General features: G+C 40.1%; 1 protein-coding gene across 1 annotated transcript in view; it reads left to right on the top strand.

Annotated features, from left to right (window-relative positions):
* snx33 (sorting nexin 33) overlaps positions 1-16410 on the top strand; it is a 28275-nt gene extending 11865 nt beyond the window's left edge. The window contains exon 2 of the mRNA XM_006782441.3: positions 13106-16410. Within this exon, the coding sequence (XP_006782504.1) occupies positions 13106-13359 (254 nt within the window). The 3' untranslated portion in view covers positions 13360-16410. The remainder of the gene's footprint in view (positions 1-13105) is intronic.
* Positions 16411-26181: the final 9771 nt, after the last annotated feature.

Below are 26181 nucleotides of genomic sequence, written 5' to 3'. Positions count from 1 at the left end.
TAATAATCGGCTCAGTCATTTTTAATGATCGTTGAAAGCCCAGATCGTAATCGTGATTAAAATTTGATTGATTGAGCAGCCCTACCCAAAAGCACACAAATAACAACCAAGCTTGGCTGAAAGACTAGCTAGAGCACTAGCTAGTTGCTCTCCAAATGGAAGAGCAAATGGTGTATTGTGTGTAATACTGTTTAATATTTAATGTGTAATATTGGGTGTCAGAAATATCATTATCACACATTTCTGTGATATTTATTTTAGGCTTCTACCCGGTGCTGTTTTTACCTGTTCATCTGATATCACCTATGTCCATAAATCTAGTTAGGCTGAGTCATTGTTTGCACTGCTGTATCTGAAGGAGGCTAAACATGATTTGGTGCTCCCACTGGCAAATATAACCAATACTTTCTCTTCATGCTGGAAGTGCCCAATGACTCTGTCTCCTTCCTCTCCCTTTCTTTTTGCAGAGTTAGAGATCGGAAATTCCGTCAGCCCAAGTTAACTCGTCTAGATCTAGGTATTGGTTTGCCAATGTATTTTATTAGCCTGCTGTTACTGTTTCAATATACTCCACTTGGGAGAAAAACAAAAGGAAAAATGATTGACAAATGTTATAGCTTTATACTGTTTTACCTGATATCCTTCTAATTATGGTAGGCTTCATTCTTTGATGATTTGGTCATTCTCTTACAGGCTGTCAGTGGGAGATAAACTCCCTTTGTCTGTCTATTTCTCTGTTGTGACTCGTTGTGCGTTGGCCTAGGTGTGTCTCTGCAAACACATCTATGGCGCTAACACGTCTTGAGTGCACCGTCTTGCTGTGCGTTACATTTCACAACAGACAACTGCTCTGACCTCATTCTCCAAATATCAGCCAAGGTTCATGTGTGAAATCTACTACTGCATGTATGACAACAAAAGTATACAATCTGTGGCTTATTATATTGATTTCTTTTTCACATTCTGCAACTGACTACAACTTCGGGTGGTGGGGTGGCTGCAGCTCAGGAGGTAGAGCAGGTTGGTGGTTCAGGCTACGTCCACACTAATGTGTTTTTGTTTGAAAACGCATAGTTTTCTCTCTGTTTTGGCCTCCCGTCCACACTGAGATGGCGTTTTTCCCAAGGGAAAACGCAGTGTTTTGAAAACGATCTCGAAAATGCATACATTTCAAAACAGAGCTGTCCCGTCGCAGTGTGGACACTCGAAAACACAGACTTTCGAAAATGATGACGCATTTTAGTCATGTGATGCATGTGACCAATTAAAGATAGTGGGGGGCATTATATAGCAGTTGTTTTGTTTGCTCTCAATTTTGACAGCCCTATTAAAGATTAATACCAGTTTGTACATGCTCCAGATTGCTTTTCTTCAAATTATTTAATTCTCACTTTCTTTTGCAACTTTGTACTTTTGTGTTACTCGCAGCAACAACTCCACCTCATTGTTAGTCCATTTAAAAAAACTCAGTGCTTTTCTTCTACCTTTTGCTGCCACGTTTCAATGAGTAAAGTAAATAAACGGCAGACAGAAATGAGACAGGCCGAATCTTCTTGTGTTTCATGCATGCACAGTAGTGGAACCTAAACGTTTTCGGCCGATTCAATGTGGACGCGCAACTCTGTGAAAACGACTGAAAACGCTAGTGTGGTGGACGCAGAGGGTTTTCAGACTAAAATGCCGTTTTCAAATCTATCCAGGCTAGTGTGGACGTAGTCACAGTCACTGGCTCTCTGATACATCTATCGGAGTGTGAACATGCGTGAATATTTGCCATAAATAGGGCTGCCACGATTAGTCGACTAGTCACGATTACGTCGACTATCAAAATCGTTTGAAGCTTTGTAAGATCCCCAAAACACGCAGGAATAAGTAGTAGGATTTAAGAATGTAATAACGGACTGAAACAGAAGATGGCAGCACTGCATGTACAAGGATGCCAGCTGCCGTTAAACCCCGAAGAAGAAGAAGAGCAGTGTCCGGTATCGTAGCTGTGTCCAAATTCAGGAACCGCATCCTCCTGTGCCTGCATTTGAAGACTCCAACAAATGCGGCCCACAAATGCATCCTTCATTTCCCCAGATTTGAAGGATGGGTCGGGTGTATACTTCGTGGCCCAACCTATCCCAGAATTCATAGCGCGGCCCTGCTACGTTTCCAGCAATGGCGGCAGCTAGTTAGTTTTAATATTACTCTTATTATTCTTTCTGGGTCACAAAATAAACGTTTAACATATTTTCAGGCGAGAATGTAGCTGTGTAAACTTGAAATATCTGCTCGATAGCTAGCCGGGGTTCAAGGCTCACTAGAGCCCGTGAGAACACCGGACTCCCGGCAAATCGTTTTCAAACCCACCGCCGTCTTTCGCTACTCAGGTTAAACATGATATATAAGTCACTTAGATAACTTAAAAATGTTATTGTTTGGCTTTTTTCAGTATTTTATTTGTTCCTGAGTAAATCGGTTTGGCTGAGATTAAAGTTATAGTTTTTACACAGCTGAATAAACGTCAAGCAGACAACTGATTATCAGAAGTGAGATGCTTGAGAATATACTCCGGTGTCCCGTTATATTTTAGATGGCAAGGAGCAGACGGCTGAGTTTATTAAACTTCACCGAAACAATCTGCAAATTTCATTAAAATTTAATAAACTATCATCTTGTCTTTATTTTTAGTTAGCACATACCTTAAACACTTAAAGCTGTAAGCTAATTATAGTTATATAAGAGCAGATGCATGCTGGTGCAGTAAGCTGTACGTTTTACGTCCAATGGATGCATGATCTGATTAGTCGACTAATCGCAAAAATAATCGGTGACTAGTCGACTATCAAAATAATTGTTTGTGGCAGCCCTAGCCGGAAACACAGAAAACTTAAGCATAGAAAAAAGTGCTTGTATGACTGGGTGAACGAGGAATGGTGTAAAACGCAGACAGATTGTCAGCATGTTGCCGTCAGTCTGAATGAGTCTGTATCAATGTCGAGCAAAACCTGAGGGGGCTTGACTCAACTTGAACAGTATGCTGGTTATAACTCTAGAGAGCTGGGGGGTTGACGAGCAGAAATGTGATAATTAAGTATGAATTTATGTTTAAGAGCAACAGATATGTGATTTTTGACCATTTATCACAGTTAATTGCTCAATTATAAGAAACAGATGGCAGATTGCAGACTGACTCCATCTTATCTCATTTTGCAGGAGAATAAATAAATAACTGAAGTAAGATAACTTTGTCTTATTGGATAAAAGGACTGAACAGTAGAGGTGGGAATCACCATACATCCCACGATACGATATTATCACAATACTTAACGCACGATATGATATTATTGCAATTTTTTAAAATATTTTGCAATATTCAGATTCTGTACATAAAGGTAAACTTTATCAATATTCATTTTATCTAATATCAAAGTCTCACACTCAGTCTTTCTCTCATTTCAGTTTTATTGTTGACAAACTGAACGGTTTGTATTACAGTCTAGTCCAACTTAACTGAATGCAACCATCTGGTACAATTATAGCTATTCTGAACTATGCAATTTATGAAAACTATGCAGCCCATTCAGCAACTGAAGAATTTGAAAGTAAATTAAAACAAAATATAATTTTACATTGAATAAAAAAAGTTTTAAACTTAATTAAAATAAAACATGTCTTAAATTAAAATAAGTAAACTGTAATGTTTATTGCTGCCATAAAAAAAGTTAAACACATTTGGACAGTGAAGGAATGTCAGGATTCTTGCTCAGAAAAAGGATCAACATGCTCTGAAGTCAGAGCATGTTCCAGTCCACAAAAACCTTTTTTGTAACAAAATATCGATTTCCGCTGTCCCTGTATCGATACATTATTAGCAAACAAAATATCACGATACTACACAGTATCAATTTTTTCCCCCACCCCTACTGAACAGCTGTTGACAGCTTTTAACTTTGAGCACATAATTTGCTTTTGAGGTGATAAAATGCGATATATGATTTATATGATATTACAATACTCAACATGTCACAAAATGTGAAATTAACAAAAAGTATTGCAATATCCTTGTATCGTGGGCTGTCTGATGATTCTCACCCAATAACTACCATAATCTGCTAGTTGATATTTTACTTGGTGTGACCTAAAACTATCAATTGAGCCCCTGAAGTCATCAACAAAGTGTTCACTAAGGTCCTAAAGATGCCAAAGTTTGAGGGTCATTTGAAGCCTGAGGAGCTGACCCCTACTATCCTTTAAAAAGAATTTAGTTTTAAGACATTTCCAAAGTTAACAATGGACTGTGGTGGTTTCCAGGTTTTTGTTTTGTTAGTATGTCTAAGCTTTAATTGGTGCTGACTAAGGTAGGCAGTCCACAAAGCAGGGATGAATTTATTTTGACCACGGGAACAACCTTAAAGTCATACTGGCCAGACATTCTTCATCAGAACTGCATGTCTTACTTTTTCTTTCTTTCTTTCTTTCTTTCTTTCTTGTAAATTTCAGCTGCCTTTGCCATTGCAACACTTCCAAGTAGACAAAAGTAAACACTCCATTTATTCCACAGAAGAAGAGCTGACACTATTATATATTCATTTGATGTCACAACCAGAAACACAACAGAATGCCTTAAAACCCAGAGGGATTTCAAGGCAACCCGACTCTTGTCTCACAAATCTTAGTAATAAATAGTTATACAAAGGAGCCGTGATGTCACAGTTAATGCTAGCTGCTCATTAGTTTTGCTTGATATGCGATGACAGCACTGATGCTGTTGTTGTTGGAACTTTTGTGAGGTAGTTTGAACAGCTAAGTTGTAACAAGGCCAGACATTTTGCTCCAGTTGGCAACTGGAAATGCCAAATATTTTCATCCTCGTCCAGTCCAACTTTTGATTTCACGTCGACATACAGATGTCGGAAACCCGACTTGAAAAGAATTGAAATAAATCCCTTTGAAGGGGAGCGTTGTGACTTAACACCCCACCCCCACCCAGCGAGAAGCATAAGTGTACATATCTTTCTTAATATACGAGTACATCATGCTAGCATAAATGTTTGGCACGAGGGTGGATTTATAACTCTGTCTGTGTAAATATGAAATATATAGTCGTTTAAGATTAGAGTCTCTCTAAACATTAAAAAGAAGAACAGCTGTTGAACACATCAGGGCATGGCTTCAATTAAGAGATTCAGTTTGCGCTTTGGAGCTGTTGGAAGTCTTTTGTTGTAGTTCTGCGAGTGTAAGTGTTGTTGTCATGGTTGAAAACTTATTATCCAGGGTGCAGAGGAATTTTGGACTATCACTCATTCTGTTTTATTTTAAAATTGTTCCTCATCCTCAAAGTACTGAAAAATTTGAGACGTTTGCTTTTTGTGTCTGTGTCCATGCAGCCGCTGCATTGACTTTAAAGATAACATTTCTGAGATGGATAAAAGTTGGTTGTGAGCACATTCCAGCTCAGGTCATTAACTCCAGCTCAGTTTTATCTGTGTATCTGATTGGCTGCTGTAAACACTATTACATTTCCTGCTAACTCAGCAGAGGTTTTTTCTTCATGTTTGTCTATCCTCGATGCTTTTAAGGCCAACTTTAAACGCTGGCAGATAACGCAGAGTCCTTTTGACCCTGTTAGACATTCTTGAAGAAATGTCTCTTCTCTTTTTCTTCTCTATTTTCAGCTTTTCTGCACATGATGTTCCCTTCCCTTCCTTTCCTGTTTTTTTTCTCCCCCTCTGTTCCTGTACTCTCCTCCATTAAGACTAAATGTCAGTGTTTATCTTTGTCTTCAGATTTCTGTGCTTTATTACCTTGTTTGAATAAAAATCATAAGTGCTTCTACAGGCATGTTCTGGACTGAATCAGCTTAAAGGCTTTTAATAGCAACAGACTTGGAGCTGAATAGATAATAGTTGTTTTTTGTGATGTCATTGAAATATAGAGTTATGGTAAAACACGTTAGCATAAGTATTTGTAGTAATTTGAGTCTGTATCCAGTTTTCTGTAATGCATCCATGATGAAACAAAATACAGCCCTGATAACAAAGTATTAAGGGGGAAAAGGAAATGGCACAGTATACAGGAAGTGGCCCTAGCATATTGAAGACTTGCTAGCGCACTAGGTTTTAGGTTGCTGAGCAGTTAATCAACTAGACACTTTCGGGTGTAACTATAGATGGTATAAAACATGAACATAGCTTCCTGGTTAGAAAAAAAAAGCTAATGTGAAAGTGCCTTTTGACCACCTGATGGCGATAGCTGTGGTGAAAAAAAGGCTTCCACATATATAGAAGTCTATGGGAAAATAGCTTTCTGTTTTTAACTTTGTAAACACTTACTGGGTTGGTGGTCACATTAAGTTTTATTGTATAAACTTTGGTCATATATTTCAAAATGGAGGATTACCTGTGGTATGCTGATTGGTGAAGGCATTTGTTAGCCAATGAATATGTGATTTCGCAGTACAGCATTATATTGCGTTTTTGTTGTTGTTTTTTTTAAAACAAGATGGCGATGGTAAAAATGCTAATCTCTCAAGGCTGCACTATCAATGGGCTAACGACTAACTAACAAACAAAGCTAACAAAGAGAGCAACTGTATTGATAGAGATGATGGAGGCTAGCATAGCTCGCAGCAACTAGTAGAACACATAAACATTAAAGAAACTAAAACATAGTACACAGCACTACTGGTATATTTTCTTTTTTTCCAGGCAGTATGAAGACGGACATGTGTAGCTTCCAGTTCTGAAAAGTGAGATCAGTGAGGGAACGTCTTAACGTCTGCATTCTAGTTAATGGCCACCAGAGGGCTGATCTTTGCGCTTGTAAAGAGACTTCTGGTGTCCTCGGCTCCTGATGACTTTATTGATTTATTGAGTATATTTTTAAAAAAGTCCAAGAGTCACTTGTCACATGTGGTTTCAAAACCCATGGGTGGCAACCACAACGCAACTTTACAAATGAAAGGTGGCATGATTATATAAAAGAAAGGCCCCATCCTTCTATTCTAACATCTGTGGCCATTCCTCGTCACAAGCATGTGATGACACTGTTTGTGTAATTACACAAGTTCCACAGTGCACTTTGTTTTTTTTTTTTGTTTTTTTTGCCGTTTGCGTTCTCAAAGCTGAGAGGCCAACAAAGAACAAATATGTCATGAGTTCACTGCGGTGCTTGACACAGACGTCAGCCCTTTTACACACACACACACACACACACACACACACACACACACACACACACACACACACACACACACACACACACACACACACACACACACACACACACACACACAGCCCATTACTAATGGTCAGTGTTTTGTGGTGACAAGCCTCACTTGTCCTCAGTTTAGAAATATTTCTGTTTACCTCTGTCCAGTATGAATAACACAGACTAATCTTATTCAGGCACGTTAGTCTTTCCGGTGTTTGAAATCTTTCAAACAGTATTTCCAGATTTGTTTGTTTTACTGTTCGCCGAAGATTCATTTTGATTACGCAGACTCAGAATGGCTTTCTTGTTGGTATTTAAACTTTTAAGGCTTATTGACGACTACTCTAGTACCACATACAGTGTTATACAAGTCAGTCAGTTCAGCGACTGCAGCACATTTTTATGGATTTTAAAATGTCATGTCGTCACCTGCAAGATATTTTTCCTTTTACTTTTCAGAGAGAGAGTAATTAGCCAATTCTGAGTCCTAAAGGGAAAGTGGGTGTATTGTGTGTTTTGTGGTTTTCATTGCAGTAGTGATGTCATTACATACTGGAGACTGCACATTTCACATGTTAGCCCAGTACAGTTTAACTAACACGCACACATGCACACGCACACATGCACATGCACACAGCTCTAGAGAACTGCGAAGAATTTCTTTAAAAAGGCGAGGTCAAATTAAACCTTACTTTTAATAGTTCTTGAGGAAGTGCTGATTTTGTAATAACAGGGTCATTTTTGTTCAGCTCACTGCCGCTCTACTTAGTGCTGGTAGGGTGGGGGAAAAAAGCTAATTATTGTTTCAGAAAAGTGTTCACAACTCCATCAATTAGCTGCAAAAGCTGGCTATTCCACTGGTTTTCACACCCCACCTCTTATTCCTCTCCAGTGACCGCATAGTTGTGGTACATCTGTGACTGGCAGTTTATTACTTGGTGACTATTCAAGTGTTTGAAAATCATGGTCATCCAACATATATTCGATATAATGATATATATCAGATGACGATATAAAAACGTCTATCGGTTCTCTCTTTCTCTTATATTTTATATAACCACACTACGGTTATGTTCCACATAAACCTTTCACAATAAAGCTCAAGATCCTGTTAAGACTTTTCAAAATAAACTGAATCACGCGAAAGAGCAGATTATTTACGGATGAGAAGTAAAAAAGAGCCACCAGGTGCTAATAAATAAACCTTAGATTCAAACGTTCGAACAGGCTTTTCCCCGCAGCATGACGTGTAATAAATACTCACAAAGAAAATGGTGGCCGTTACAACTTATGTCTAAAAATGTATAGTTTCATGCATCGGTTAAAACACTCGACTCCAGCTACATGATGCGCAGCTGGAAACACTTCCCGCAAGTCGAGATTCACAGAATTTACAGAAAATGTTACATTTTTGTGATTTATATCGTTATCGGGACGATAGAATTCTTATATCGGGATATGGGATTTTGGGCCCTAACATGGGTCACACGTTAGTGCACTGCTTAGTATTGGCGACAGGCCAAGTGTCACCTCTGTGTCACTCTGGATTCCTCTCACAGTCCAAAGACATGCGTGTCAGGTTACCCAGCTATAGGTTTGAATATAAATGTGAATGGCTGCTTATCTCTATGTGTTAGCCCTGTGATATAGCAACGTGTCCAGGGTGCGCCCTGCCTTTTGCTCTGTGACATAGGGATGGGCCCCTTTCATCACTATTGTACAGTCAAATGTTAATAATATAAAGCTTTCTATACTATTCCAAGAGTCACATACCTTTTTATATAAAGCTTTTCTACTCAACTTGAGCACTCAAAGCGCTTTATACAACAAGCCTCATTCACCCATTCATGCACACGTTCACACAAGCACTTTTTCCTGGTCAAAGTTCTTTCTATCTGATATTTACATGCATTGACACTCTGGTGAATGCGTCGGGAGCAACTGGGATTCAGTATGTAGTTCAAGAATAGTTTGGTATGGAGACTGGAGCAGCTAGTGATCAAAACACCAGCCTTTCAATTGCTACATGACCTGAGGTACTGAGCTACACCCTAAAGATAACGAATTCTCAGGTCTAGTGTCGGTCCTGTGACGTGTGTTTGTGGCAGTAGTGAGAATGACTTCATTCCTAACTAGGGATACACCAACTGAGCTATTTCCACTTCCAATCCAACACCATTACCCTGGCTGTGGGTAAGTATCTCCCAATACTGAGGTTGTTGCTGTGGTGTGGCTAAGTAAACACGGAGCAGCATAGAACTGAACTGAATGAATCAGCTTATTGTCACCAATTGCATCGCTTATTGTGTCCGATCCAACTTTTTGGGTCAGTATTGGAACGACATCTGATCCATTATCAGACTGATGCATCCCTACTTGTATTTTATCCCAAACCAAAATCTCTTCCCAAATCAAAACAAGTTGTTTTGATGCCTAAACCTAACCCTAACCAAAGAGGGTGTAAGTAGCTGGTTTCTCATGCTCTCTTTAAAATGTGTTTAAGGCGTCTGTTAGAATTTTATAAAAGCCATTCACATAGTGTTTAGAGATCACAGTTATGATTCATGTGCAACAATTTACATAGTATAGTTCTACATTTCTCGCTACCCAGACAAGCTGATTCATTCTATATATGACCAACACGTAGTGCAGCTGTGCAGCAAACCAATAAACTTTGTCTTTAGATTTATACACACTGTCCATATCTAAAGAGGCTCCACTTCAGTTTAAAGATGACTACACTTCAGGATTTAACAGCAGGGCTGATTTAAATCTAATGTGACCGGAATCCAGATGACACAGAGTTAAAATTAGACACTTGCCTAAAAAGTGCTGCGTTTTAATGTCTGGATCATAAAGAAATCTGCAGTCTCTGGAGAAAAATACCAATGACAGTGCTTAATAAGGACACAGTAATAGTGAAGTATACAATCAAAACATGCTGTAAACACGGACTTTCCGCTCTCAGTGAAGACGTGCGTGTCCCGAATTTGCCCTGCAGTGACCCCAGGCTAAGCGAGAGGCTGTGGGAATGAGGAATGTAGCAATGTCTATTATCTCAACTGTCTTCACTCATTTCCTCTTCATTTTAAACCTCAAATGTATAATTGCATTTATCAAAAACTGTGCGACCTGACCGCACAGGCATTCACGCTATAAAATATTTTCCAAGACAATAGAAGTAGCGTGATGGCAGCAGCAGTGGATCACAGCAGGACGTTGCATAATCCTTTTTACTTGTGGCGATTCAGTCAAAGCTGCTGGAAGTGCTGCTACAATATGGACGACAAGCATTTAATCGCTTACATGAACGCAAACAAACCAACCATCTTCAGCGAGTTATTCTATTCACCCAACTCCTTTTGCTAAGGAAGAATGATTTTATGCTGCTGAATTTAAGTTTTCTTGTTGTCAGCTGCCTCTCGTTTTTTGTTTCCTCCTTTCTTTCACTCACTCTGTCCAAAGCCTTCTCCAACCCCTTGTGGAGCTCTAATATCTCTCCAACACACGCCCATTAATCTGTCACATGTGAAACACTGTGGTAGCTGGTCTGGTTAGGCAAGATAAACAAATCTAGCAACTTTCCAGACCACTGATTGTATATCAGTGAGCATATGTAAAACCTACAGGGAAACGGTACGACACTTGGAAACTAGTTCAGTTTTACTTCTAGCCTGATGCACTTCTTTTTCATTTTGTTCGTGGATTTCGTGGCTTTAAATATTCTTGTGTTTAGCTGTAAGCAAGATCCTCTTTGTGGCGAGATTGTGCATCAGCTGTGCCAAGAATTTCAAGAGAGGAATTGTTTTTTGTTGCTTTGGAAAGCTAAGCAGCAGCATTTTACTATATAGTTTTGCATGAAGTCAGAGAGGACGTTTAGCTGCAAGGTAGAGCACGTCAAGCTGTTGTGGGATTCTTTATGATTTCAGTCTCACACACACACACACACACACACACACACACACACACACACACACACACACAGACACACAGAACTATGAGTGCCTTTCCTTTATGTCCTGCAGACATGCTTTCTTGTGCTGCACATTTTCCTCTCATGTGGAAAACAGAATACATAAATGTAGGTCAGAGCTACAGACTGCAGTCCACATGCCTCTTCTGCTGGAACCGGCTCCAGCTGCTATTCATGCTTTCCCACACTTCTGCCAGGAGTTTCGAATGAAATGCCGTGTAGCATGACCTCAGATTTACAGTTAATGGATGAGTGTCAGGCAAGTACTTACAAAGCAGAACACCTAGCTTGTCCAGACTAGTCCTGCTTCCTGATTTTGAGCTCAGGCTTTTTGAGGCTGATGGTCTGATGGGAAATGCAGCAATGGCGACGTGCCATCCGACTGCCATGTTCGGCAATTGGAAAGTTACTTCATAGCAGTCTGGGTGAATGTGGTCCCGACTAGCAGTAGGCACACTGAAAGTAGACGTTTGGTATGCAGTGAAACAAGAAGTGATTGTGTGGTTTCCTCCGTGCGCTACCCTATAAAGCGTATAGCTTACAGTAGTTAATGTCTGGGGAGAAGGTTACAATGTTTATCTTGAGATATTAAAATCAGCATAGCAATATAGCATGTTGTACTATAATGGCGAGTAATAAACGTCTGTGACTGTTTCTGTGCTGTATTTATCTTTTATTACAGCATATGGGGGTTTTTTTTGGTTTAAAAAAAAAAGACCACAGACAATTTAATTGGGAGGTGAAAGGGGTTGGCATTTAAGGATTTAGCAAATGAGACAAAAACAAGGTGTTTAGCATGCAGTAGTGTTCTTTTATTTGCTTGGTTTATCATTTTAGATTTCTGCATCCACCCAAAAACAATAGAGGTACTGGGAAATATGTTGCATGTTTTAAATAAGTCACTCTGCATAATTCTACTAGCACTTTCACGTTTCACCCAGAGCTATAAAGTGATTCCTAAGAAACTATTGAGCTGTTTTCTGCAGACTCTCCAGAGCAACCAGAGCTTAATTGTCTTACTATAATAGTGTGTGTGAGTGTGTGTGTGTGTGTGTGTGTGTGTGTATATGTCTGCATGTTGTGCACCAAAAACAGTAATTCTTCACCCTTAATATACATAAAGCAATCATTTTGAGTAGAACGCAACTAAAATAAAAAACACAACAGAAACAAAAGCCAAAAGGTTTATTTTATCCAACTCCTCTGCTTATCCAACTCAGGGTATCATTTTACATTGTACTTGTGTAACACAATTACAAATTTACATGTAAATTAGGGGCAGGGATAGCTCAGTAGGTAGAGTGGTGGCCCCATGATTGGAAGGTCGGGGGTTCGACTCCACTGAACGGTTACCCTGAGGTACCCCTGAGCAAGGTACCGTCCCTACACACTGATCCCCGGGCGCTGCATTGGTGGCTGCCCACTGCTTCACTGGGTGAATGGGTTAAATGCAGAGGAGCAATTTCCCTATGGGGACTAACACATACACATTAAAGTAACTAATTCAGTTAAAGTCAGTATTTTATTTTTTTTGAGACATCGTCACACATGCAGCAATTATTAATATCTGTGTGTGTTTGTGTGGTGGTTTTCTTCCTTTTAAAATAAGATTTATTATAAATCCCCATTTTGATTGATCAGCCATATTGATCATCGCTCTAAATTGAATGTCAAGTTCAGCGTAATGAAAGCTTGTTATGTGGCGGTCACCAAAATTTCCCCCTGTAATGGAATTTTGTTGGAGACACTATTAAATACAGAGTAAAACATTTGAAAAAGTGCATCATCTTTGAGGTTTTTGTGTCATTCGCTATTCTGAACAAAAAAATGCAGTTCTCAGAAGCTCGGGGAGTAAAATCAAAACAAACGTGCATTGCCCCACACGCCACAGAGTTAATGAGAACCTATTGGCATTTTTTTTTCTTGACACAGGTGCCTTTGCCAAGGTGAAGGAGAGCCAGCGGATGAGTGACGAAGGGAAAATGGACCAGGACGAGGCTGACGGCATTAGGAAACGCTGCCGGACTGTGGGCTTTGCCCTCCAAGCGGAAATGAGCCACTTCCATCAGCGACGGGAGGTGGACTTCAAAGACATGATGCAGGCCTACCTCAGGGAGCAGATAGCCTTTTACCAGCGTGTTGTCCAGCAACTGGAGCGCACCCTGCGCATGTACGACTGTCTGTAAAGACACCGGACTGCTTTCTGGGTCAGGATGTCAAGAGAGAAAAGGGAATGCACACACACAAAGGGGAAAAAGGAAAGGGAGATTCAAGTCTTGACTCTTTCATCAATGGTTCAGTTTAAAAACAAAACAACACATTTGCAGATGAATGAAGCGTGGGTTTACTGGAAAGACATGCAAAGCCAGTCACTCTTTCACTTTGATAGATTCAAAATTTATGTTTTATTATTATTTTTTTGTGTGTGTTTTTTCTTTTTAAGACCTACTGTATCTTTTATTTCTGAAATACACAGCACACAGCATATTGTTTATTTGACATAATTTAATGTGTTGGTTACATTAAAGTAAGAGTATAGGTTTCATATTCATAGCGGATCTATAGTAGAAACGGGTTCTGTTTTTAAAGTCGTCCCTTTTCTCTTGAGTGTTGTGTAGCGTGGCCTCCACCGGTGATTGAAGTCACATCCAGTGTAAAATGTTTAAACTTTTAGCTGAACTTTCAACAACTTTCATTAAACTATCCAGAATGTCCTCATCAGTACTTCCTGGCCAAAGAAGTGCACTGTACGCTCAAGAGGAATTAGCCCTGTCGATTGCTCGCGTGGCTCAGGCGTTTCATACTTCACGTTAGTTACTTTAAAGAAAAAGACAAATGGCTGTCTAAACTTTGCACCATGTGAAAAATGTACTGATACCGTGTAATTTTGTGAGTCCTTTTTTTGTTTTCTCCGTGACGTTTGTGCCTTTAAGGGGGACCGTTGTCTGTCGTCTGCAGTGTGGCTTGTGTTTTACGGGGCGAATTGTTGGAATGAGCTCAGTTACGAGACAAGTTTGCACATGTTCCTTTTTTTATTATACTGTTAGGTCATCCTGGGTGTGTTTGTGTTGTGTGGGTTAAGGAATGTAACGCTGTGCAGATCAATTCCCTTGTCCTTGATGGACAAAACTATGTTTCTTTATATGTAGCAGCAGGTGTATCTGTAAGTTTCATATGAAAAGTGTTCAGGTAGTTTAAGTGGAGCAACTTGTAATCATATAGTTAAAAGGAGACCACATTCCTCCCATTGTATTACCAGAGTTTTGTGTTCATATTAAGCATTTTACAACACTGAATGCTCACAAAATAATACTTAGTCTCTTTCCTAAAGCCATAGCAAAGAAATGCATTAATTCACTTCCTTGGCATTAGTTGGATGAGGAGATTATTAGCACACTGGGCCTTACTGCACTCCCTCAGTTAAGAAATATGCAGTTTTAGCTTCTAAGCAAACTTCCAGCTGATTGGCTGTCCCTAATTAACAAGATTTTACCAGCAGGTGGGCGGGGCTTCTGTACTCATACACAATTAGTAGTGTGATACTTTTTTGGTGTCAATCTGATAGAAGAAAATACAGGGCCAATATATTTCCAATACCAAATACCTTTAACCTATAAAGGTATGAATTTGCAAATTTTGAATACATTTTAATTACCACTACCACTACTTTGATTACTGTGATTATAACTACTTTCCACAGTAATTACTTGATACAACAAAACACATCCCTTCAAAATACATGATCCTTTCATGTATTTTGAAACTTTTTTTTTGAGACCTGAAATGTTAATGTTCCTGTCTCTAAAGCACTTTTGGGTCAACATCTGTTGTTTAAATGTGCTTTAGGCTATAAATAAAATAATCGGGAACCTGGTAGCCTGGTTCTGTCCCATTGATGATTAAAATGAATTTCTACATTCCCATAAATTAAAACTGTTGAAAAACTGATGTGGAAACACCCTAGTTTCTGATTTTTATTAGTTGTTTTGTTGTTACCTCTTGAACAGGTAGCCCATCAAATTGCCTCCTGTAAAACCAACTTGTCCTTAACCCTTGTTTTTGTACTTATTAAGCAAACCAGATGCAATGTGCTGAATATAGATTATTGCAGTGCTGGCAGATTTTCTTTTCTTTAGTCATAGCTAGGCTAGCTGTTTTCCTTCTTTTCCAGTCTTTGTGCTAAGCTAAACCAGGTGCCAGCTGGAGCTTCTCATGTAACTGACTTGACCAGAGAGTGGAACTGATCCTCTCATTCGACTTACAAATCAAATATGTGTTTCTTATTTTCCCAACAAAAAACCGTTACTTTAACAGCAACTGGCTGTGAGGGCTAGAGGTCCACTTCTGGTTTAACAAGAGAACATTTTCATGGCAACTTGCGGTTTAGACGAGACTATCTTTAGCATTACCTCGAGGGAATGTTTTCTGACTCTGCTTTGGGATTGAACAGGGGTCGATCTAGCGGTGGTGTGTTTGGGTGACAAGTGGAATGAATTCATTTTTCATGAAAATCTGCTGCAAATTTCAGTCTTTTAGAATCTTATTATGAGTGTCCTTTAACAAAAACAAAAAAACACTGACTCGGCATGCAGGTTTCCTGGCAAATGAATGCTCTGGTGTGTGTTTGTGTGTGTGTGTGTGTGTGTGTTTGTGACTCAGATACCGGTACTTTTCAGTCCACAACTGCAGCCTTCGACTGCCTGTTGTTGTCTAATTTTGAACAAATTTTTGCGTTTCATACGTAAATTGTATTTTCTTTTCTTTATTTTTTTTAAACTTCTGTCAGAATCTACAGTCACGACAGACCAAAGATGTGTTAGATTTTTCTACTGGTGCACTCGGTTTCGTTGTGAAATGATAAATGCTCTCTGGTTTTCTTATTCAGTCTGTTTCAAATATTTGGAAAGACCAAAAAAAAACAAAGCAAAAGAGAAACATTCCACAAAGAAATGATCATGGACACCAAAAGGTTGGTGCAGGATTTGGGGAATACAAAGACATGCAAGGCAAAAAAAAGAAGCCATCTTTATGTTCCAAAGCTGCACGATAAGTTAAATGAAAGACATTTCGCACAGATGACTGTTTCTTAATACGGATGTTTGACTTTGTGAGTTGTAGGAGCTCTGTGCTTTAGCTTCTTCCTCTGAAATACCAGATGGTGATTTTTCAGTAAGGAATGTGTCACTTGATTAAGGGGAAGAGGACGTATAAATCTTAATAAAAAGTCATGATGGTAATGGCTGTCTTGTTTTTGTCGTCCATTCAGAAGTCACGCCCTGCACTAACATTATTCTGCACGTATTTCATCTCCACTATTTAGCTGTTGCGTTTCTATTTATTCACAATGACCTCCTTTTTAAAAAAGCTGATAACTAAAGCCTGCATTGCTTGTCCTGTCTTCCTCCTCTCAGACCCCAACCGGATGGCCGCCCCTCCCTGAGCCTGGTTCTGCTGGAGGTTTCTTCCTGTTAAAAGGGTGTTTTTCTTTCCCACTGTTGCCAAGTGCTTGCTCATAGGGTGTGTTTTGATTGTTGGGATTTTTTCCATATTTTTATAGGCTCTTTTTTTTTTATTGTGTCCACTCCGTGCATCAGAATATTGGTGATAACAGGATGTGATAATACATGCAAACAGTTTTCCCCCAAAAGTAACCAAAACAAGCACTGCCGGGAGCTGTTATCCCAATTTTCCAGTTTGCGTAAACATACGTAGACAGTGAGATGATAACAAAATAAATAAGACTCAAAGAAATGTATGAACATCCTGGCTAACCATGTGAAAAACTGGGGTTAGGGAATCTTTTGATTCAACAGCTGCTGAAGGTCTACTTACGGTGGGGATCCCCTTAACCTTTTGCATTTACACACATTCTGATGAACATTTTATGGAAAGCTTTCTTTAAAGAATGAGGATGTCCCGTGGAGTTGATTCTCTGAGACATAGTAAATGCCAAACTATCGCCTAAAGAAGTATTACAATATGTTCAAGTGAACCCAGGCTTTTCTCTTTAATGTGTTCCAGATGTTTCGGAAGCGAGCATTTCATTTGGACAGCTCAAATCAACATCTTGGGTTGTTAAAGTGAAGGAGTCGTTGGCATTAATCTTAACAATCGTAAGCTCCCTCTTCTGTTTTAACCCCAACGGCAAGTGTCTTAATGACACTACTTTGTTAACCTTTAAGTTCCTCCGTGATGACGTCCTGCAGAGTGATGCTAACAGATTGCAGATACACCTCTGGCTGTCAAAAGCAGAAAAAAAAAAATCCAGATGTTAAATCCAGCGCATGGCTTGGAGGCTAGTGTTTCAGGCTTGTGGGATGATGTCACCGTCATGATACGTACCAGGAATAGGCATCACCCAGGTTCACTGAGAAACCTAAGACTGACAGAAGGATGAAAACCTAAGCGCGAGGCATTAATCACTGCTCTATAATTCAAGCCGTGAAAGTAAAAGCATCTTCAGAACCATTAAGTGCGTCTTCCACACTCCTGATGGTTACCGCAATGCATTAGCAAAGCAAAAAGGCCTCAATGGCAGTAAAATGACACCGTGGAAAAAGTTCCTAACACTATTGCCAGAGCAGTGCTAACAGTGCACTTCTCCAACGTGACTCAGTTTATGTGAGTTAGGAAGTGGGGTGAAGGGGAGAGGAGGGGGTGAAAACAAATTCAACTTTGCTTTCTTTGAGGTTTTTTCCGTCAGACGCAGCTGAAGCCTGGATGAGCTAACCACCTCTTTCCAAGGAGAAGGAAACAGTCGAAGTAGATCCAGCTTTTTTTTTCTTTTTTTTTTTATCATAAAAATCTTAAAATGGTTGCAAACATAGCAGTGTTTCAGTTTTCACATACCTGTTTCTACAGGTACATGCTTTTGGAATCATCAAGTCACCTTTACATTACGGCTCATACGTTGTTGTTTTTTTTTTTTCTTTCTCTTAAAAATCCCAAAGCAGCTCGCTTGGCTCATCATTGGGAGAAGATTGGAGCTCTTTAAGGTCCAGAGTGGTGCTACAGGGGCACATGGTAAAAACGTTATGGCTTAAAGTGCCAGCAGATGTCTATTAAAAAAAGGAAAAAGAAAAAAAAAAAGGGGGGGGGGGGGGGGATGCTGAGTGAAGGAAAGGTTTCAGCGTGCAGAGTCTGGGGAAGAAAACTTCTCCTCCAGCCCCACAGACAGCATACCTCAGAGGACACTGCATGCCCAGAGTTCTCATTTGTTTCCCTTAATGAAAAAATCAGTCAGAGCTGCAGAGCACAGAAGCTAATGTGTTTTATGTCCCAGCAACAGCACAACCAAACATATATCACACGTTTAATAAAAAATAATAAAAAATCTGAGTTCTCACAGTGGAGCTGGGAGCGAGTTTCCCTGGAGCTTGCAATCGTGTGCGCAACGCATTTCAAAGGGATACACTGAGGATGCTGCTGCTTGTGTGAATGAGCTGTTTGGCTTCTGCAGCCACTGCGATGACATGGACTTGACCTCTACGGTGCACAAGGATTACAGCGTTCTCCTCCTCCTCGAGCATCTGAAGGAAACAAAGGCAACAGATGGTCGAATCAAAACACATGGTGGGTCTAGTAATCCCTCTTCCGGCTCCTCCCGCTTGCTGCTGGGGCCAACGTCACAACTGGGCCAAGAAAAAAACAGAAGAAGCCAACTTTAAAGGCAGATTTGTGGCTCCATGTATTTTCGTTTTGGGAGGCAAATCCTGGATTACAGATTTAACTTTATAGCCACATAAGTTTGCTCACATTCAGTTCTGGAATTCAAATATAGAGACTTTTTTTCTGCTCAGACTAATTGATTTTAATGCAAAAATCTTGTTTTAAAAATTAAATATTGACAGTTAAATTAATACCTTGGGATCTCTTTAGGGTTGTCCCAAACCCCTACACTAGGACCCAGCAGCTTAACACTGCTGAGGATTTCAGTGTGTTTAACACAGCCACCTAAAATGTGGAATCACATCTTTAACAAGTTGGTTCGAAACGGCTCCAGAAACTATATTTGTAAACTGACACATGCGTGTGGGAGCCACGCTTCTCAGCAAATGATGACTTATGTATCGCGAGACTAAACAGTGTACAGATGTAGTCAGCAAAACTCGCCGTTTAAAGTCCTCTAGTGTTTGACGCGTCAGCTAATAGTTTCATTAAGAGATGACGGTGAGATGTGTGCAGAGGCAGGTGTGGGTTGAGGCTGATGAAAATATGGCCACTGCAGTGTTTTTGAAACATATGGGAATTATTTTTGAAGTACTCGTCTTCTGGGAAATTCTGAGGAGGAGTCATGATAAAAGAAAAGGAAAACAAAAAAGGACCTTAAAGGGTCACTACACTGATTTTACACAATCGTTTCTGCTACTGTGGAACATAAGAGGGAACTTTATTTGTTCATTGGTGAGCATAAAAGTATCAATCCATCAATTAATGTAACAAAATGTTAATTACCTGCACTGACATATACTCACTGGACACTTTATTAGGTATACCTCTTCAACTGCACATTAACGCTAATATCTAATCAGCCAATCATATGGCAGTAACTGCATTTAAGCATGTAGACAGGGTGGAAATGACCTGCTGAACTGGTCAAAGACAGCATCAAATTGCGGCAGAAAAGTGATCTAACTAATGTGGTTATTGCTGGTGCCAGACTGGCTGGTCTGACTGTTTCAGGAACTGCTGAGATGGAATTTTGAGACGGGATCTGCTGGGAGTTTCTCACACAATCCCATCTCTAGGGTCTGAAAAAGAAAAAAAATATCCAGTGAGTGACAGTTTTCTGGTTGAAAATGCCTTGTTGATGTCAGAGGTCAGAGGAGAATGCAGAGACTGCTTTAAACTAATAGAAAGGCGACAGTAACTCAAATAGTGACTCGTTTCAACCAAGATGTGCAGCAGAGCGTCTCTGGTCACACACTGTGTCAAACCTGTTAAAACTTGTTAAAACTCTGGCTGGTCTGACGAGCCATGATTTCTGCTATGACCATCTACATGGTGGGGTCAGAGTTTGGCATATAATACATGAAAAAAACTACTTTGTATCAAACATTCAGGCCGCTGGTGGTGGTGGATGGTTAACCACCACAGCCTACCTGAGAAGTGTTGCTGACCATGTCCGCCCCTCTATGACCACAGGGTACTTATCATCTGATGCCTGCTTCCAGCAGGACAACACACTGTGTCACAATATTAAAATCATCTCAAACTGGTTTCTTGAACACCACAATGGACCTCCACTGGGCTCCACAGTCACCAGATCTCAAAGATTTGCATCATGGCAATCGGCAGCAACTGTGCAACACTATCAGGTTAATATGGACCAAAATCTCTGTGGAATTTCAGCATTTTGTTGAATCTATGCAATGAAAGCCTAAATAAAGGGTGTCCAACTTGGTACTGGCAAAGCGTACATAATAAAGTATCTGCTGTGTTTAGTTCATAGCATGGCTCTTTCTCAGGCTTAATCTTTACCTCTTTGTGCTAAATCTCTGTTTGCCTTTGGCTGCTGTTCTGTCTAGACCTTTGTCTTTTTATGTCTCTCTGTCCGCCCTCCTTCATCCCTCTGTCTTCTTGCCCTCCACTCAAATACTGATAAGGGGGTGGGGTGACCTAGACTTCAGCCTGACTGGTTCCAGATGCATCACTGTGAGAAATCAAAGTGTTTTTCAGATGGTGAACGCGCTTTCTTCTACCTGGTAGGCCCTGCAGATTAGATGTGTAGCTTTGCCACCTATAACAGATGTCAAGTCTCCTCAAGCCAGTAGAAATCGAAGTCTTTGTCTCTGTTGCTGCACAGAACGTTGGCCTTGAAAACTCCAGTTTGCTCCCCCCCACCCCCCCCTCTCACACACACACACACACACATTATAGATATCTGAGATTAGAGGTCACATCTCCATTGGCTTCCACATTTACTCTCCTGGTCCTTTTTTAAATACTTCTTACTAAAACAGCATAGACTAAAGGCTGGTTGAGAAAGGACATTCCAGTGGGCTGGACTCAAAAAGCTTCTACATTCTTCTGGAAAGTCCCATTAAAATCTTTTGCCTTGGTTTATTTTTTTCTTCTTTTTTTCTATGTGTGTTTTTGGTAAGCCATCTGACCAGTCAACACAGCCTTACCCTCGGTGTGACAGCGGTAATGTCCCAAAAGACTATCTTTTCTTACTGACAGACACTTTAATATCTGACTTACTTGTTAGTCCACTCAGCAGTGATACACATGAACAGTACGCTGGCAAAAAAATGGAAAACCAGAAATCCAACGAGTCAGACTGACGTACAGCCTGGGGCAACTACACAAAGAAAAAGTGATTCTGCGAGCCAGCATCATATTTCATCTGTACTAATGGTCTGTGAATGTGTGCTAATGTGACATCAGAATGCAGTTTGTGACTGGTTTAGTACTGTCACATTAAGCTTTATACACTGTGTAACATCTATTTGCTTTCATTTGTAGTTGGGAGAAAAAAAATGTCATTGACTAATCTTGTTAATCGAAATGTTTAATTGAGCTGTTTGTGTGTGCTGCAGCTTTAAAATGATAAGAACCTTGTTCCTTTGCACAAGCCCAAATAAGTAACACTTGCTTTAATGCCGTCACATGGGAAAGACCTATTTCAAAAGATCCAAAGATCATTAGATAGCAAGTGAGTCGGGCATGAGGTAGTTCAGGAAACCAGAGGGACTGCTTGGGAAACGACAACTCAGGCTTAGGTCAGACATATACAGGGCAGGTAAAATGTTCTGAGATCGGGCAAAAAGACGCTGTTGCATCCAGACTGTTCTCTCTCTAATTCAAACAAAATGTAGACACAGGACTGCTGTGTCATCACATGGAAACTGCAGTGATGGTAGTTCTAATTTGGGTACTTCTGTATCTGTTTGAACCTTAACTCGTTATTTTAAATCCAGCACCAGATATTTCCCTGAGCTCTAATTTAGAATTCGGCCTGTTATTCAAGTTCATGTGCAATGTGCAGCGGTTTCTTACTGCCAGAGAGCTAAACTGCTAAACTTCAAGCAACAGTAGTTTGTAATAGTGAAATAAAAACAACAGCAGTTTTTTAGGTATCTTTGACTTGTGACTGTTTTGTCTTGCTGACTCAATCTTGGCCGTGGGGTTTCCTAATGCACTCTTTTGTTTTAATGAGTGCTTTAAGTCGGGGTAGGTAGACTATTTTTTTTTGTCAGACTCAACTCCAGGGGCAGGCCTAAAGGGAGGGCCAGGGGTGGCACTGTCCCACATGAAATTTGATTGGCTCATGTTGCCCCTCCTTTTAGTGATGTTGTCATGACAGTGAGGAGATTAGACATGGGATCTTGTTCATGCCCCCCTTGATGTAGTGTTTATTAATGTTACACGTGGTAAAAGCCTTTGTTTAACTGTAGATGGAAATGAAAGCATTTGTGTGAGACACCCTTTCCTTTTTTGTTTTTACTTTATTTGTTATCTACTCCATCCATCCATTTTTTTACTCATGCTTATCCGACTCAACATTGAAAGAGTTGGAGCTTATACCAGCTGTCACATATAGCTAGGTTGCCAGCCTGTTGCAGGTTTAACACTCAAACACGCTCAAAAGCAAAAGCCGTTCCATCAGAGAAGACTGAACAAAGCAACACAATATTGGTGCTCTTTATTTGGTGACTTTGTTGACTTGATTGCTTTAGTTCTTTAACTTGAACAATGTGTTTGGACCTGCATTTACTGGAGCTATATGGAAGCACATTTGTGTTTGGAGGACAACAAGCATGCTGTTTTGAAATGTTTCTCGAAAGCTGGCAACAGAAAGGATTTCATCTTGTGGAAAATCATCCTCATCGCCTTCAACCTGAAGGCTCCTGAACAGCTGCAAGAGATTGCCCATCTAACGAGCTGTCAAAGCATTAAAAAGTTGCAGGATCCTGCATGAGTGCCAAACTGATTTTTAAAATAATATTCAATTCAAAAAGTATGTTTAAAAAAAATGACTTCTTGTCAGCTTGAAAGGGGGTCATAGTTGCCTGATGAGGCCCCAGTGTAGGTGCTTGATCACATGCAACAGGGCAGTGTTTCTTATAGCAGTAATAGCATAGTGGTTTGGTGGTTAGCACTGTCACCTCACAGCAAGAAGGTCCTGGGTTGGAATCCAGGGTGTCATTCGGGTTCTCTTTAAATGATAATAATCCCATGTAGAGCTATTCAAAACTATGTTTCTCACTGCCATTGTTTGTATTGACAACACATATCAATAAGGGGAATGGCATATGGGGATTCCCAAATATCATAATATTTTATGACTTTCTTATGTACATTACACCAACAGCTGATAACCATTTAAATACATACAGCAACAATAACATATACTGTAGCCAGATAAATACAAAAACAACAAATGTGCAAAGAATTAAAACATTAAAATTGATCCCACTGACAGGCAACAAGCTATAAAGGATTTGGATATTTTAGGCACCATAGTTTGCACCTAATGAGCCTCAGAAAAACTGAAATCAGTGCTGCTCATTAAGAATAATTTTCTATCCACTTATTCTTCTCTGCACTCAATAAGAATGATCTAAAGGAAAAATGGAGTTAACCAGCCGCCGCTTTCTTCTATCCGCAAAACCCCTCTGACTCAACGTCAGGTTAATGAGAATTATGTGTTTCCATCAAACAGGATGAAACACCCAGCCTACAGTTTAGTAATCTATAACTCTGTGTGGGCAGAAAAGCAAATAATCAACTCTTGTTTTCTGTACTTACACAAAACCAAACCTCTCTCTTGTCATACTGAAAAATGGCACAACTCACTGGGCTGTTACCACTCTTTGTTTTCAATTTCAAGGAGAGAAATTAAACAAAATGCCAAGTCACCTAATAATGGGGATGCCATTAAATCTGAGATTGTATTCCTTTTCCTAGGAAACTTTTGAATGTCTCTCCCTGTCAACCTTTCTCCCTCTGGATTTCCAGTCAGCCGGTAGAAGTTCCCTCTGGAGACAACAGCCATTTCCTCAGAACAGCCTGCATTCCTGAAACACTGCCCAATCCCTGTAAACAACATTCCTGTTATGGGAAACAAAAACCACAAAAAAACATTATCTCATTGTCTGAACTAAGACTTCAACCATCCTCTTTTATTCTACAGATTATCTTATACACTAATCAGTTGCACGTGTTTTTGCCAACATTCTCCTGAAGTTATCAGACAAGTTAGAGTGCAAAGACTGAAGTGATGTGCACACCACGTTCAGCACAGATTCTCATAGAACTTAATTTTAAACATTAGATGACTAAACTGACAAAACTCCCACCATGGCAACAGAAATAAGTAGGCTAAAGGACACACTTAGTCTTTCCTGAAACTGTTGCAAGTTATGCTCAGTCTGAGCATTGGTGTTGTCGTTGATGAAAACTAAGTGCATTTTAGCGTAAAATGTTTTGAAATTCAGAAATTTCCTAATGATCTTGTTGCCTGTGATGCTTATCTAGCATTTCTATAAACTAATTTGAAAGTTAGCCGCAGCTTTCCAGAGAATTTGTGATTACACAGTGGACAGATGTGGGCAGACATTAATGTGTGCACCCACCGTATTTGCAGGCGAGGGGAAACAAAGAGAGCGGCCTGGAAGAAAATGGAACGATTAGCTGGAATTCATGGCGAGACTGAGCCGACACACACACACAAATAAGCAAACAGACTTCACACAGGAGTAGGGATGGGTATCGTTTAGGTTTTATCCGATACCGGTGCCAAACCGGTACTTTTGAAACGGTGCCGGTGCTTAAACGGTGCTCAAACCGGTGCTTAAAGAATGGGGAACACAAAATTGGTCCAAAAACCTCTCATGTTTTGCTGTTTTTTTGTAAAAAGATAACAATGTTAGCCTTTTCTGCAGCTATGGGGCATACATGGTATCACTCTTGGCTGGAAGCAGTGCTTAAACAATAGAAAAAACACAAACTTTATCCAAAAACCTCTCATGTTTAACTGTTTTCCACTTGTTCTTTGGTCATTTTAGCCTTTTTGGTCAGGGTGAAGGGAGTATCTGCCATCAAACAAGAAGACAGCCGCATGTAGCTACGACGGTGTTTGCTAGTTCACCTTACATGCATTAATTTAATAATGTGGTTAGCCTACTCAACGTAAATTACACACGAACAACATGAAGCTACTCACGCAGGGCTCCGGGTCCGATAACAGGCACCACACCCGCAGTAGATGTGCACGGTGTGAGGTCTCGCAGTGAGCTATCAAATACGGCGCATTTCTCGGCTTTAAAAAACCCCCGCTATGCGTCGCCAGGTGTTTCATCGGATTTGAGGTGTTACCTCCTTTGAGTGTCACAGTATCAGCTTAAAGCACTTGTTGCAGGCTGCTGAGTTTGCATATTTTGCTGTGAAGTACAGCCAGACTTTGACCGCTTCGCCATGGGCATTTTTAATCTGTAGCTCTGCTCTAAAAGAACGTACGCACCTGGACCCGCCTACTATCCTCGGAAACGTAAAATGATTGGCTAGAATCTAAAGTGTATCACAGCTTAGGAAAAAAAAAAAAAGCACCGAAATAAAGCACCGAAATGTCCGCTGCTTTTCGGTCTGGTTACTACCGTTTATGTCAGAACCGGTGCCATCATGGCACCGGACACCGGTACCCATCCCTACACAGGAGACATGTTGAGCGTGTATGAATTGCTGAGTCTGTATTACTGCATGCCTGATGTTGGTGGCGTATAAAAGTAATTGCACTAACCTGACAGTGTCAAATTCACCCAAAAGCTTCTTTTTTTGCATATGAACACATTTGAAACCTGCAGAAACTACTCGGGTTGGTCCTGAGAGGAATGTCTGTCTCTTCAGCTGCTGAGGGCTCCCAGAATAACTAGTCCCTACAGTTTCACACTAGAAATGAAATATATTTAGAATGGTTTTGATACTTTTGGACCATATGACATGGAGTTAATACAGATCATAAATCCTGGTTTAAATGCTTTGACTGTTTGTCCCTGTCCACCTGT

Source organism: Neolamprologus brichardi, chromosome 7, assembly GCF_056152115.1.
Source record: "Neolamprologus brichardi isolate AB-2024 chromosome 7, ASM5615211v1, whole genome shotgun sequence".
NCBI classification, from domain to species: domain Eukaryota; kingdom Metazoa; phylum Chordata; class Actinopteri; order Cichliformes; family Cichlidae; genus Neolamprologus; species Neolamprologus brichardi.
The sequence above is the reverse complement of the archived record's forward strand: the minus strand, read 5'-3'. Positions and strand labels throughout refer to the sequence as shown.